Source organism: Nerophis lumbriciformis, linkage group LG29 (genome assembly GCF_033978685.3).
Source record: "Nerophis lumbriciformis linkage group LG29, RoL_Nlum_v2.1, whole genome shotgun sequence".
NCBI lineage: Eukaryota > Metazoa > Chordata > Actinopteri > Syngnathiformes > Syngnathidae > Nerophis > Nerophis lumbriciformis.
In genome coordinates, this window is record NC_084576.2 from 30,029,971 (window position 1) to 30,044,745 (window position 14,775).

A 14,775-nucleotide genomic window follows, 5' to 3' on the forward strand; every position below is an offset into this window, starting at 1 on the left:
AATTAGGACAAACAACTAAGTTGTTCTTTGAACTGGAAAAAATCCCGGTTTTTCCTAAATTCCAGGAATTTCGTAACAGGCCCAGAGCATAATACTACCACCACCTCGCTTGACGGTAGGAATGGTGTTCCTGGGATTAAAGGCCACACCTTATCTCCTCCAAACATATTGCTGGGTATTGTGGCCAAACAGCTCCATTTTTGTTTCATCTCACCACAGAACTTTCCTCTAGAAGGTCTTATCTTTGTCCATGTGATGTCAGATGAAACAAAAATGGAGCTGTTTGGCCACAATACCCACAATGTCCTGTCTTCTTAATCATAGGAGGAGGAAGTGGCTCACCAGGAGGAGCGTGAGCAGCTGAAAACAATCAGTCAATCATAATTCTTCTAAAACATCCAATAGTTCCTCAACATCATTGGCATTATTTGATTTCATTGTCAAAATAATTAATAAATAAATAATATAGATCGGCTCCAACAACGGTTGTCTGTTCAACATCTTCCCGCTTGAAGCCAAACCACCGCCAGACGATGGACCTTGGGGTGTAACGGTACACAAAAATGTCGGTTCAGTACGTACCTCGGTTTAGAGGGTTCGGTTCATTTTCGGTACAGTAAGAAAACAACAAAATATACATTTTTTGGTTATTTATTTACCAAATTTGTAAACACTGGCTTTATCCTTTTAACATTGTAAACACTATAATAATTCTGCCCCTTTTAATCAACATTAAACTGCCTCAAGTTGTTGCTCAGATTAAATAAAATGACAAAACGTTTCTTCTACATATAAAAAGTGCAACATTAAACAGTTTCAAGTCAACTCATCATGCTTAATTTATTACAGCATTTGGGAAGCCTGTAGTAGATTTTTATTATGTAAATGTTATATTTTTTATCAACATGTGATAGCAGGGACCCTGCCATTCAAAACTAGGCTGCTCCATTACTAATGATTAATGTAACTATTGCTGAAAAAATAGTACAAAAGCAATAGGAGAGACTATTCATCCCTGAACACCATGGAGTTCATGTAGGCTTAATGATGCAGTTTCATTATTATATCAACTATCAGAGACAGAAACTCTTCATTTAACATAATGTCCTTTTTTGCTGCTTCAACACAGCTCAATCAACACAGAAAAAGGTAAAGTAAGATAACAGACAGACAGGGCTTTGCTGTCCGTAACACACACACCGCAAAATGAGCTAACGTTACGCTAAAAGCGAATTAGCCTTCACCTCAAGCCAGGACTGCGAGCGAACCGAGCTGCTTTTTATGTTTCTAGAAGGTCAACGGGCTCATAGTGATGTTACTAGTAGTTGACTGGGAGGTGTTTATTATCATTTGGGGAGAGTCCGCGGCCTGATGATTACCTGCTAAGCACTGACTACTGTACCGTTACACCTCTAATGATAGTCCTTTTTCTATATCGCACAGAGACAAACCCGCGATATATCGAGTATATTCCAGTGACGTGCGGTGAGGTTGATGGCTGGTGAGGCACTGACTTCATCACAGTCAGATTTACAAACATATGAACCCTAAAGAGTATCTTATTCACCATTTGATTGGCAGCAGTTAACGAGTTATGTTTAAAAGCTCATACCAGCATTCTTCCCTGCTTGGCACTCAGCATCAAGGTTTGGAATTGGGGGTTAAATCACCAAAAATGATTCCCGGGCGCGGTGCCGCTGCTGCCCACTGCTCCCCTCACCTCCCAGGGGGTGATCAAGGGGATGGGTCAAATGCAGAGGACAAATTTCATTACACCTAGTGTGTGTGTGACAATCATTGGTACTTTAACTTAACTTTAACCTTACACATACAAATTGTAGCACACAAAAAAGCACATTTAATTAAAAAAAACGTTATTATGGTCTTACCTTTACTTAGAAATTAAGTCCATGCGCCGCAACTAAAGCCCTCACTTAAACTTTCCACGTGCAAGATTGAATCTATTTAAAAAAGTGTAACCGAGGGTTTATAAATGTCGCCTATACTGTATGAAACTACAAAATAACAAACACGGAGGCTCCAGTTTACGCAAGCACCACTTTATTTACCTTCTTTCAAAAACCTCCGCAACGTGACATCACTTCCGCTCCTAGCGCCTTCAAAATAAGAGCTCAAGGCATATACTGTATAACAGCGCATAACTGGAACTTAACATCACAAAGAGGAAAGCCCATGAAAATAGGTTACAAAAGTTATTTAATAAGAAGCCAAAAAGTGCGTGTTGGAGGAGTTGTGAATTAGATACACCTGCAGTCTGCAGGTGTACCTAATGTTGTGGCCCTGCGGTCATTCACAACTCCTCCAACACGAACATTATTGTTTTTGCACTTTTTGACTTCTTATGAAATAATTTTATTAAATAGATTCAATCTTGCACGTGGAAAGTTTAAGTGTGGGCTTTAGTTGATATAACAATTCTACGGCGGGGGTGCAGGAGGCGGGATTACTGCGAGCCTCAGCCAGTGCGTCTTTTGCAGCCGTTTTTATGATCGCTCAGCACAAGAAATACGTTACACACATACTAGAGATGCGCGGATAGGCAATTATTTCATCCGCAACCGCATCAGAAAGTCATCAACCATCCGCCATCCACCCGATGTAACATTTGATCAGAACCGCACCCGCCCGCACCCGCCCGTTGTTATATATCTAATATAGACGATGCAAGGCATTAGTGAGGTTATAAAGCTTTTGCCTGTTAAAGAAAGGAGACTGATCCAATGCAGCACAGACATTCGCGTGCCAGGCTGTCACGACCCAGACGCACACCAGTGCGCAATCATATGGGAGCCGCGCTGAGCGCACCTCCAAGCGCGTCTCGCTGCCGGCGACGGCCGGGTATATGGGCCCGACGCTCCAGCGCCATCCATTTTCAGGGCTAGTTGATTCGGCAGGTGGGTTGTTACACACTCCTTAGCGGGTTCCGACTTCCATGGCCACCGTCCTGCTGTCTATATCAACCAGGGTGAGCCCCACCCCTTTCGTGAGCGCACTGCGCGCGGAGTGACCCCTGTTACGCGCCCCCGGCCACGGGCGTGGCGGGCAGGTAAGCTGCTTACCTGCTGCGCGTGACGCCGGCCGCGGCGAAGGCGGACGAGGCGGGGTGTCGGTGCGGTGGGCGCGGTGGTGACCCTGGACGTGCGTCGGGCCCTTCTCGCGGATCGCCTCAGCTACGGCTCCCGGTGGGGCCCTCTCGGGGGAAGGGGCCTCGGTCCCGGACCCCGGCGAGGCGTCCCTTCTCCGCTCCGTAAAAGTGTCCATCTCTTTTTTTTTTTTTTTTCTGTTGTGGCATATGCAGCAGGTGCCTGCTCGTTTTTCGTATGTGGGTAACAACATTTAACTATGTATATATATTTCCGAATTGGTTTAACTGCCACCCGCCTGAATCTATTTAAAATCTAATTTTTTTTTATTTCAACCGCCCGACCCGACCCGCGGATAAAATCTAAATTTTTTTTATTTCATCCGCCCGATCCGCGGATAATCCGCGGACTCCGTGGTTGTGCCCGCAAACCGCGCATCTCTAACACATACAGTTGTTGACAAAATACACTGTACATTATATACCTCAGCTAACTAAACTATGGAAATGTATAATATAATTCATATAGCAATACGGTCTCACTGCACAGCAGGCCAGCAGTTAGCCGAGTCATTGCGCAATCCATGTTGAGGCACTGAGTGACGTGCCTCAACTGGCTGCTGTTCACCGCACCGTCTCTTCTCAGTATTTGAACGGCAAATGGGAAAATTCAGCGATTTTGAATAAAAATAATCTAAAACTGGTGAAGTTAAATGGAAAATAACTTTATAGTATAATCACTGGATACATATAACAATTTAATTTTTCTTTTTACATTACAGGTGAGGCAGGTGAGGCCCTGCCTCATCTGCCTCTAGTGACTGCACGTCACTGGTATATTCCATATATCGCCCAGCCCTAGTTGATCCAGTACATGTGTGCATATGTGTTGCTCAGCGGGGGGGGGGGAGACAAGACGTCACAGCAGTGAGTCAGCCACAGTCACTTGCTGGGAAAAAAAAGAAGGTGATAGAAAAGGAGTGTTGGCGTGAAGGAGAGAATTGCAGGCAGGAAGATAAGGATGCTGTGAGGATGAGAATGTAGGGAAGGACGAGGGGGGAGAAAAGACTTATCTCTTTGTTCTGCCTTGTGAAAGCGCTCACAGTCGCGCTGTGACGCCGCCCGCTTTACTGCCTTGCAGCACAGCTCTGCCTGGCGTCACATGCCACAAAACAACACTGTGAGTGTGCAATGTCACACTAATGCTGTCACTGGTATTACCTCCACCAAGCTATTTGCAGTTGGAAGTTGGAATCATATAATTACAACAAGCGGCCCCACATTTTTCCTGAAAATATACAAAATCCCGGTGATTGGACCAAAGTCGTTTATGGCATTGCACAAAACCCTCCTCGTTTTTTCCACATGACTCATCTTCTGCTCCTGAATCTCTGCACACGCAACGGTGACAGTTTGTCAATGCAGACCTGCTGTGTTGCATGGTACATTTTCAGTCCTCTCCAAGGTTTCTCATTGTCAGCCTACTGGGTTGAGTTTTTCCTTGCCCTGATGTGGGATCTGAACTGAGGATGTCGTTGTGGCTTGTGCAGCCCTTTGAGACACTTGTGATTTAGGGCTGTATAAGTAAACATTGATTGATTGATTGATTGACTTACATCATGTGTTGCCTTCATTATAACACTTATACAAGACTTTAAAAGTAATTTTGATAGTAGGCTAATATAGACACGTACATCATGTGTTGTCTTCATTAAAACACTTACATAAGACTTTTAAAGTAATTTTGATAGTAGGCTATTATAACTAATATAGACACTTACGTCATGTGTTGTCTTCGTTAAAACACTTATTTATATAAGACTTTGAAAGTCATTTTGATAGTAGGCTAATATAGACACTTGTGTCATGTGTTGCCTTCATTATAACACTTGTATCCGACTTTTAAAGTCATTTTGATAGTAGGCTGTCATAGCTAATATAGACGCTTACATCATGTGTTGTCTTCATTAAAACACTTACATAAGACTTTTAAAGTCATTTTGATAGTAGGCTATTATAACTAATATAGACACTTACGTCATGTGTTGTCTTCATTAAAACACTTATATAAGACTTTGAAAGTCATTTTGATAGTAGGCTATTATAACTAATATAGACACTTATATCATGTGTTGTCTTCATTATAACACTTATATAAGATTTTAAAGTTATTTTGTTAGTAGGCTAATATAGCTAATATAGACACTTAAATCATGTGTTGTCTTCATTATAACACTTGTATAAGACTTTGAAAGTCATTTTGATAGTAGGCTAATATAGACACTTGTGTCATGTGTTGCCTTCATTATAACACTTCTATCAGACTTTTAAAGTCATTTTGATAGTAGGCTGTCATAGCTAATATAGACGCTTACATCATGTGTTGTCTTCATTAAACACTTATATAAGACTTTGAAAGTCATTTTGATAGTAGGCTAATATAGCTAATATAGACACTTATATCATGTGTTGTCTTCATTATAACACTGATGTAAGACTTTAAAAGTCATTTTGATAGTAGGCTATTATAGCTAATATAGACACTTACATCATGTGTTGTCTTCATTATAACACTATATCAGATTTTTAAAGTCATTTTGATAGTAGGCTATTATAACTAATATAGACACTTACATCATGTGTTGTCTTCATTATAACACTGATGTAAGACTTTAAAAGTAATTTTGACAGTAGGCTAATATAGACACTTACATCATGTGTTGTCTTCATTAAAACACGTATATAAGACATTTAAAGTCATTTTCATAGTAGGCTAATATAGCTAATATAGACACTTGCGTCATGTGTTGTCTTCATTATAACACTGATAAGACTTTTAAAGTCATTTTGATAGAAGGCTAATATAGACACTTACATCATGTGTTGTCTTCATTATAACACTTATATAAGACTTTTAAAGTCATTTTGATAGTAGGCTAATATAGACACTTACATCATGTGTTGTCTTCATTATAACACTTATATAAGACTTTTAAAGTCATTTTGATAGTAGGCTAATATAGCTAATATAGACACTTACATCATGTGTTGTCTTCATTATAACACTTATATAAGACTTTTAAAGTCATTTTGATAGCAGGCTATTATAACTAATATAGACACTTACGTCATGTGTTGTCTTCATTAAAACACTTATATAAGACTTTGAAAGTCATTTTGATAGTAGGATAATATAGACACTTATGTCATTTGTTGCCTTCATTATAACACTTATATAAGATTTTTAAAGTTATTTTGTTAGTAGGCTGTGATAACTAATATAGACACTTACATCATGTGTTGTCTTCATTATAACACTGATATAAGACTTTAAAAGTAATTTTGATAGTAGGATAATATAGACACTTGCGTCATGTGTTGCCTTAATTATAACACGTATATCAGACTTTTAAAGTAATTTTGATAGTAGGCTATTATAGCTAATATAGACACTTACGTCATGTGTTGTTTTCATTAAAACACTTATGACTTTTAAAGTCATTTTGATAGTAGGCTAATATAGACACTTACATCATGTGTTGCCTTCATTGTAACACTTATATACGACTTTTCATTTTTTGCGGCTCCAGACAGATTATTTTTTTGTATTTTTGGTCCAATATGGTTCTTTCAACGTTTTGGGTTGCCGACCGCTGCTTTAGCCCAAGCATCAAATGTATTGTTTTCCCTCTCCCAGCATCTCCAGATGACAGTACAGGCGCTCCAGGATGAGCTGAGGATCCAGAGAGACCTCAACCAGCTGCTCCAGCAGGACCCTGCCAGCCAAGGCCGGGACCTGGCCCTGTCGTCCGAGCCTACCGAGGAGAACTTCAGGCGGCTCCAGTGCGAGCACGACCGGCAGGCCAAAGAGCTCTTTCTGCTCAGGAAAACCCTGGAGGAGATGGAGTTGAGGATTGACACACAGAAGCAAACCCTGGGGGCCCGAGACGAGTCCATTAAGAAACTCCTGGAGATGCTGCAGAGCAAAGGTGAGCGGGGGAGCGCTAGACCCTTCTCTGTGCAGCTCAGGGTTGTTTACTGGCGAGCGTATTAAAGATATTTATGGTCTAGTCCACGTTCCACTAAATGATGTGGAGCTGTCAGAACCAGCCCAAGTTGAAGGGGCTAGACCTAGGCTGTCTGATAGGAATCCCCAACATATTCCAGTCCCAGTAAATGATCATTGCTCGGGCATGTAGAGTGAAGACTGATATCTTGACAGTACATTGCTGGAATGTCTCGCCATTGTCAGGACTCCAATTTAACCACGTAATTTGCCGTAATGCTCTATAAAATGATCAACATAGGCGGCAAGAACATGTCGTGACCCCCCTTGACTTTTTACTTGTTAATGGACGAGGGATGTAACAGTAAACGATATAATGTTTATTTTGATTCCTGGCTGTCAACAACCACGTGTGTAACACATGGATTTGTTTACTTTTAAGTCGCTGATGTAAGCAACATGTGTATATAAAAATGTATGTGTGTGTGTGTGTGTGTGTGTATGTGTATATATATATATATATATATATATATATATATATATATATTAGGGCTGCAACTAACAACTAATTTGATAATCGATTAATCTGTCGATTATTACTTCGATTAATGATCGGATAAAAGAGACAAACTACATTTCTATCCTTTCCAGTATTTTATTGAAAGAAAACCCAGCATACTGGCACCATACTTATTTTGATTCTTGTTTCTCAGCTGTTTGTAAATGTTGCAGTTTATAAATAAAGGTTTATTTTAAAAAAAAAGAAAAAAGTAGCCTCTGCGCATGCACATAGCATAGATCCAACGAATCGATGACTAAATTAATCGCCAACTATTTTTATAATCTATAATCGATTAGTTGTTGCAGACCTTATATATATATATGTGTGTGTGTGTGTGTGTGTGTGTGTGTGTGTGTGTGTGTATATATATATATATATATATATATATATATATATACATATACAGGTAAAAGCCAGTAAATTAGAATATTTTGAAAAACTTGATTTATTTCAGTAATTGCATTCAAAAGGTGTAACTTGTACATTATATTTATTCATTGCACACAGACTGATGCATTCAAATGTTTATTTCATTTAATTTTGATGATTTGAAGTGGCAACAAATGAAAATCCAAAATTCCGTGTGTCACAAAATTAGAATATTACTTAAGGCTAATACAAAAAAGGGATTTTTAGAAATGTTGGCCAACTGAAAAGTATGAAAATGAAAAATATGAGCATGTACAATACTCAATACTTGGTTGGAGCTCCTTTTGCCTCAATTACTGCGTTAATGCGGCGTGGCATGGAGTCGATGAGTTTCTGGCACTGCTCAGGTGTTATGAGAGCCCAGGTTGCTCTGATAGTGGCCTTCAACTCTTCTGCGTTTTTGGGTCTGGCATTCGGCATCTTCCTTTTCACAATACCCCACAGATTTTCTATGGGGCTAAGGTCAGGGGAGTTGGCGGGCCAATTTAGAACAGAAATACCATGGTCCGTAAACCAGGCACGGGTAGATTTTGCGCTGTGTGCAGGCGCCAAGTCCTGTTGGAACTTGAAATCTCCATCTCCATAGAGCAGGTCAGCAGCAGGAAGCATGAAGTGCTCTAAAACTTGCTGGTAGACGGCTGCGTTGACCCTGGATCTCAGGAAACAGAGTGGACCGACACCAGCAGATGACATGGCACCCCAAACCATCACTGATGGTGGAAACTTTACACTAGACTTCAGGCAACGTGGATCCTGTGCCTCTCCTGTCTTCCTCCAGACTCTGGGACCTCGATTTCCAAAGGAAATGCAAAATTTGCATGGTTGGGTGATGGTTTGGGGTGCCATGTCATCTGCTGGTGTCGGTCCACTCTGTTTCCTGAGATCCAGGGTCAACGCAGCCGTCTACCAGCAAGTTTTAGAGCACTTCATGCTTCCTGCTGCTGACCTGCTCTATGGAGATGGAGATTTCAAGTTCCAACAGGACTTGGCGCCTGCACACAGCGCAAAATCTACCCGTGCCTGGTTTACGGACCATGGTATTTCTGTTCTAAATTGGCCCGCCAACTCCCCTGACCTTAGCCCCATAGAAAATCTGTGGGGTATTGTGAAAAGGAAGATGCAGAATGCCAGACCCAAAAACGCAGAAGAGTTGAAGGCCACTATCAGAGCAACCTGGGCTCTCATAACACCTGAGCAGTGCCAGAAACTCATCGACTCCATGCCACGCCGCATTAACGCAGTAATTGAGGCAAAAGGAGCTCCAAGCAAGTATTGAGTATTGTACATGCTCATATTTTTCATTTTCATACTTTTCAGTTGGCCAACATTTCTAAAAATCCCTTTTTTGTATTAGCCTTAAGTAATATTCTAATTTTGTGACACACGGAATTTTGGATTTTCATTTGTTGCCACTTCAAATCATCAAAATTAAATGAAATAAACATTTGAATGCATCAGTCTGTGTGCAATGAATAAATATAATGTACAAGTTACACCTTTTGAATGCAATTACTGAAATAAATCAAGTTTTTCAAAATATTCTAATTTACTGGCTTTTACCTGTATGTATGTATGTATGTATATATATATGTATATGTATATATATATAAAAATAAATAATGTTTGCCTTGGTGCCCTAAAATATGAGCCCTCCTTTAAGGCAACACTTGCCTTGACCTTAAAAAGTACAAATTGGAGTTCTGCATTTTGTTTATCATCTCAGGTCCATCTGCTAAGGCGTCAGAGGAGGACCAGGAGCGCACCAGGAGGCTGGGGGATGCAGAGATGCACCGGCATCACCTGGAGAGCTTACTGGATCAGCGAGACAGGGAGACCACTGCCTTGAGAGAAGTAATGTTTCTTAATTGAGCGAAACATGGAGGGATTATGTTGTGTTTTGTGCCGGGGGAATGTATTACTCAACTGCAGAGATTCCCAGGTGGTGTTTGGGAGTAAAGTGTTCATTGATTGGGGTAGGGATGTATTTTGATAATTACAATGAATAAAATATTATTGTTTTGAATAAAAGAAAGAACGGCCCTTTATTCGAGGGGAGGTGCTTGGTACCCCCAAAACAGCACCATTTTAATAACTTATAACGGGCCTTTCAAAAACAAACTATGAAATAAGAAATATTAATTCAAGGTACCACTGTATTATTATATTTTGATAGAGCTTTATCCTGCTGCCGCTATTTAAACATGACTGTCTGTATATACGTAGACTTTTCATAGCGTATTTACCCATCAACAGGAGCTGCATCGTAGATATGAGGGAACACCAGAGTCCACCAAAACTAAGGCTTTGCAGACCGTTATTGACATGAAGGTGAGGATTGCAGTGAAAACCTCCGCACACATGTTGTGCTTTTATTGTGAAGTCAAAGCATCATTGTCAACACCCCACAGGATGCCAAGATCAACTCCATGGAGCGCGGCCTGAGGGATATGGAGGAGGAGCTGCTCATGATGAAGTCCAACGGGCTTCTGAGCTGTGAGGAGCGTCAGGAGGAGATGAAGCAGATGGAGGTTTACCGCAGCCACACCAAGTTCATGAAGAACAAGGTCTGGCACAAGCAAATCATTGATTACATACGACAGGCATGGGATTTGTCCGTCTATAGTCGGACATCCCTCTTTTTTATCTCTGTAAAAATCTTTTTTTTTTTTTTTAATTCTGTTTTTCGTCGTCTTTTCCGACCTACAATGTGTGTTAAAATCCTTGATCCGTCTCTTTGCCATACCTGCCAACAACTACGGTTTCCCCCTAATGAGTACGGTTTTTGATCATCCAGTGGTAAAAAGTACGGTTTTCCATTGAAAATGAATGATCCATTTTTCAAACTTCCACAATTCCCCCTTTTTTCAACCGATTCAAACCATTCCACCTTCAACACATTCAATTCTTCCTTGGAAATGCAAACAACCATTTTTTCCACGTTCAACACATTTCCAGGAATTCCTGTTGTTTTTCCAACCTTTTTTTAGTGCGACGACTCCTTTCACATTTTTCAACCCATTTCAACCGTTCCACTGTCAAAACATTCCTCTAAGTCAGGACAAAAGAACAAATTCCCGGTTTTCCAGAAATTCCGTAATACAATTGTAATTTTTTTTTCATTTTCTTTTTTTATTGACATCAGACATTCCTATCCATTACATCATATTCACATACATCATATATATGTTGTCTGCCCTAAATGTAAAAATATATTTTTTGTTTATATCCCAACCATACCACCCCCCCAAAAAAGAAAGAAACAGCAGAAAAACAAAATAGTATTTGCAAATACATCAATTAAATAAAGATTTTTTTTTTAAATAAATAAATAAATAAAAAATACATTACCGGTATTAATAATAATAATAATAATCAGAAAATAATTAAAAGAATATAAACAAATGTCTGGATAAAACAATGAATTCATTATTTCTATTGTTATATTTTGACATTGAATAGTTGAATCATTTTGAATGTAATGTGTGAATGAAGCAAAGTAATGTGTAGATAATGTCAATAACTAGATGAACCATCTGTGGCTGTGTAGTGAACACTAGTAAGGTTGTAAATACTGTTTAGAGTAGGCTAACCCATGTGGTTCCTGTGGATGTCAACACAAGTTGTAATTACTGTAGTGACTAAATAACATAGTGACTGAAACAGACAAAGTAATGTGTAAATAATGTCAATAACTAGATGAACATCTGTGACTGAAGTGAACACTAGTAAGGTTGTAAATACTGTATAGAGTAGGCTAACCCATGTGGTTCCTGTGGATGTGAACACAAGTTGTAATTACTGTAGTGACTAAATAACGTAGTGACTGAAACAGACAAAGTAATGTGTAAATAATGTCAATAACTAGATGAACCATCTGTGGCTGTGAAGTGAACACTAGTAAGGTTGTAAATACTGTATAGAGTAGGCTCACCCATGTGGTTTCTGTGGATGTGACCACGTAATTACTGTAGTGACTAAATAACATAGTGACTGAAACAGACATAGTGATTTATTTGGATAATTTTTCAATTATTTAAACACTGAAACCTTTTTTTGCTCATTTTTGCATGTTCAATTGCTGAAAAAACCAGGAGCTTTGGGGGTTTACCTCCCTTGTCCCCCCACCAGGGTACCGTCCTGGACCTGGCTGTGGACCTGCGTCCCCCAGACCCCCAGCTTATTTTCAGTCTTTTTTTTCATGAAGTTCAAATCACATGCCTGATACAATCAGGATCCGTTTGTTAAGAGTTTCATGATTCTTGTTTTGTTTGAAGATGGAGCAGGTGAAGCAAGACCTGTCCAGGAAGGACACGGAGCTGCTCGGCCTGCAGACCAAGCTGGAGACGCTGACCAACCAGTTTTCTGACAGCAAACAGCACATTGAAGTCCTCAAGGAATCTCTCACTGCCAAGGAGCAGAGAGCCGCCATTTTGCAGACAGAGGTAAGAGTGCAGTTGGTTGACAAATGTAGTCCGAGCAGCGGGTTGCTGTCAAATGATTTTCTCTGGAAACGATTCTTTGCCAGTGACAGAGAGATGCAGCTGCTGGAAAACATGCGAGTTGTATGTACTGTATTTGTGTATGAATGCGGGAGTGTAGGTAGAGTATATATAATTAACGCCCTGTTATGCGTCGTGTATTCTTCCTGATTAGGTGGATGCCCTGCGTCTGCGCCTAGAAGAGAAGGAGGCCACCTTAAATAAAAAGAGTAAGCAGATCCAAGAAGTCTCCGAGGAGAAAGGAACGCTCAATGGAGAGATACACGATCTCAAGGACATGTTGGAGGTAAAGGAGCGCAAAGTCAACGTGCTGCAGAAGAAGGTGAGTTTGGCCTGAAAGTCTTGGCTCGTAGCGTTTTTGGAACAGTTACGCCAGGTCAAGTAGCTCAGCGTTATGTTTGCTGTGCAGATCGAGAACCTGCAGGAGCAGCTGAGGGATAAGGAAAAGCAGATGAGCAGCCTGAAGGAGCGAGTCAAGTCCTTGCAGACCGACACCTCCAACACAGACACCGCCCTCACCACGCTGGAGGAGTCTCTCGCCGAAAAGGTTTGCTGATATTTGCACAAAAAAATCCCGATCTTTCGACACTTAGAAAAAATCCCGACTTGTTGACCAAAAAAAATCCCGACTTTTTGACACTTAAAAAAAATCCAGACTTTTTGACAAAAAAAAATCAGACTTTTTGACAATTACAAAAAATCCCGCCCTTTTGACACTTGGAAAAAATCCCGATTTTTTTTACAAAAAAAATTCAGACTTTTTGACAATTAGAAAAAATCCCGACATTTTGACATTGGGAAAAAATCCAGAATTTTCGACTAAAGAAATTCAGACTTTTTGACAATTACAAAAAAATCCCGACATTTTGACAAATCCAGAATTTTTGACAAAAAAATTTCCGACTTTTGACACTTGGGAAAAAATCCCGACTTTTTGACTAAAAAAATTCCGACTTTTGGACACTTAGAAAAATCCAGAATTTTTGACACTTAGAAAATTTCCAGACTTTTTGACAAAAAAAAATCCTGACCTTTTGACACTTAAAAAAAACCCGACTTTTTGACAAAAAAAAATTCCGACTTTTGGACACTTAGAAGAAATATCAACTTTTTGACACAAAAAATCCCGAATTTTTATCAAAAAAAATTCCGACTTTTTGACACTTAGAAAAAATCTAGACTTTTTGACAAAAAAAATTCAGACTTTTTGACAAAAAAAATCCCGCCCTTTTGACAAAAAAAAATTCCGACTTTTGGACCCTTAGAAAAAATATCAACTTTTTGACACAAAAAATCCCGAATTTTTGTCCAAAAAAATTCCGACTTTTTGGCAATTACAAAAAAATCCCGACATCTTGACATTAAGAAAAACTCCAGAATTTTTGACAAAAAAAATTCCGACTTTTGACACCTGGAAAAAATCCATACTTTTTGACAAAAAAAATTCTGACTTTTGGACACTTAGAAAAACCCCGACCTTTGACACTTAGAAAAAATCCCGACCTTTTGACAAAAAAAATGTCCAACTTTTGGACACTTAGAAAAAATATCGACTTTTTGACACAAAAAATCCCGAATTTTTGTCCAAAAAAATTCCAACTTTTTGACACTTAGAAAAAATCCAGACTTTTTGACAGATATAATTCCGATTTTTTGACACTTAGAAAAAATCCAGACTTTTTGACAGATATAATTCCGATTTTTTGACACTTAGAAAAAATCCCGCCCTTTTGACACTTAGAAAAAATCCCGACCTTTTGACACTTAGAAAAAATGCTGAATTTTTGACAAAAAAAATTCAGATTTTTTGACAATTAGAAAAAATCCCGCCATTTTGACACAGAAAAAATCCCGAATTTTTGACAAAAAAAATTCCGACTTTTTGACACTTGGAAAAAATCCCAACTGTTTGACAAAAAAAAATTCCGACTTTTGGACACTTAAAAAAAATCCCTATGTACTTAACACAAAAAAGGTGACATAACTGAAAAAATGTTTTATTTCCAGTTTCTTCAAAATAACCAGCCTTTGCTCTGATTCCTACTTTGCACACTCTTGGCATTCTCTCAATGACCTTCAAGAGGTAGTCACCTGAAATGGTTTTCCAACAGTCTTGAAGGAGTTAGCTCACGAGTACAGTATCCAATAACACCAGAAATAGATGCTAGATGTGTTG

The 14,775-nt window shown here is 39.3% G+C and overlaps 1 protein-coding gene across 6 annotated transcripts in view; it reads left to right on the plus strand.

Annotated features, from left to right (window-relative positions):
- The window catches only part of LOC133571970 (ELKS/Rab6-interacting/CAST family member 1-like), a 69,121-nt gene that overhangs the window by 22,708 nt on the left and 31,638 nt on the right, over positions 1–14,775 (plus strand). For all 6 annotated transcript variants that reach the window (XR_009810473.2, XR_009810475.2, XR_009810474.1 and 3 more), the window contains exons 4-10: positions 6,801–7,092; positions 9,824–9,951; positions 10,354–10,428; positions 10,509–10,664; positions 12,375–12,542; positions 12,754–12,921; positions 13,009–13,146. Coding sequence is in view for 3 of the 6 variants with exons in the window: in XM_061924537.1 (XP_061780521.1) it covers positions 6,801–7,092; positions 9,824–9,951; positions 10,354–10,428; positions 10,509–10,664; positions 12,375–12,542; positions 12,754–12,921; positions 13,009–13,146 (1,125 nt within the window). In the remaining 3 variants the exon portion in view is untranslated. The remainder of the gene's footprint in view (positions 1–6,800; positions 7,093–9,823; positions 9,952–10,353; positions 10,429–10,508; positions 10,665–12,374; positions 12,543–12,753; positions 12,922–13,008; positions 13,147–14,775) is intronic.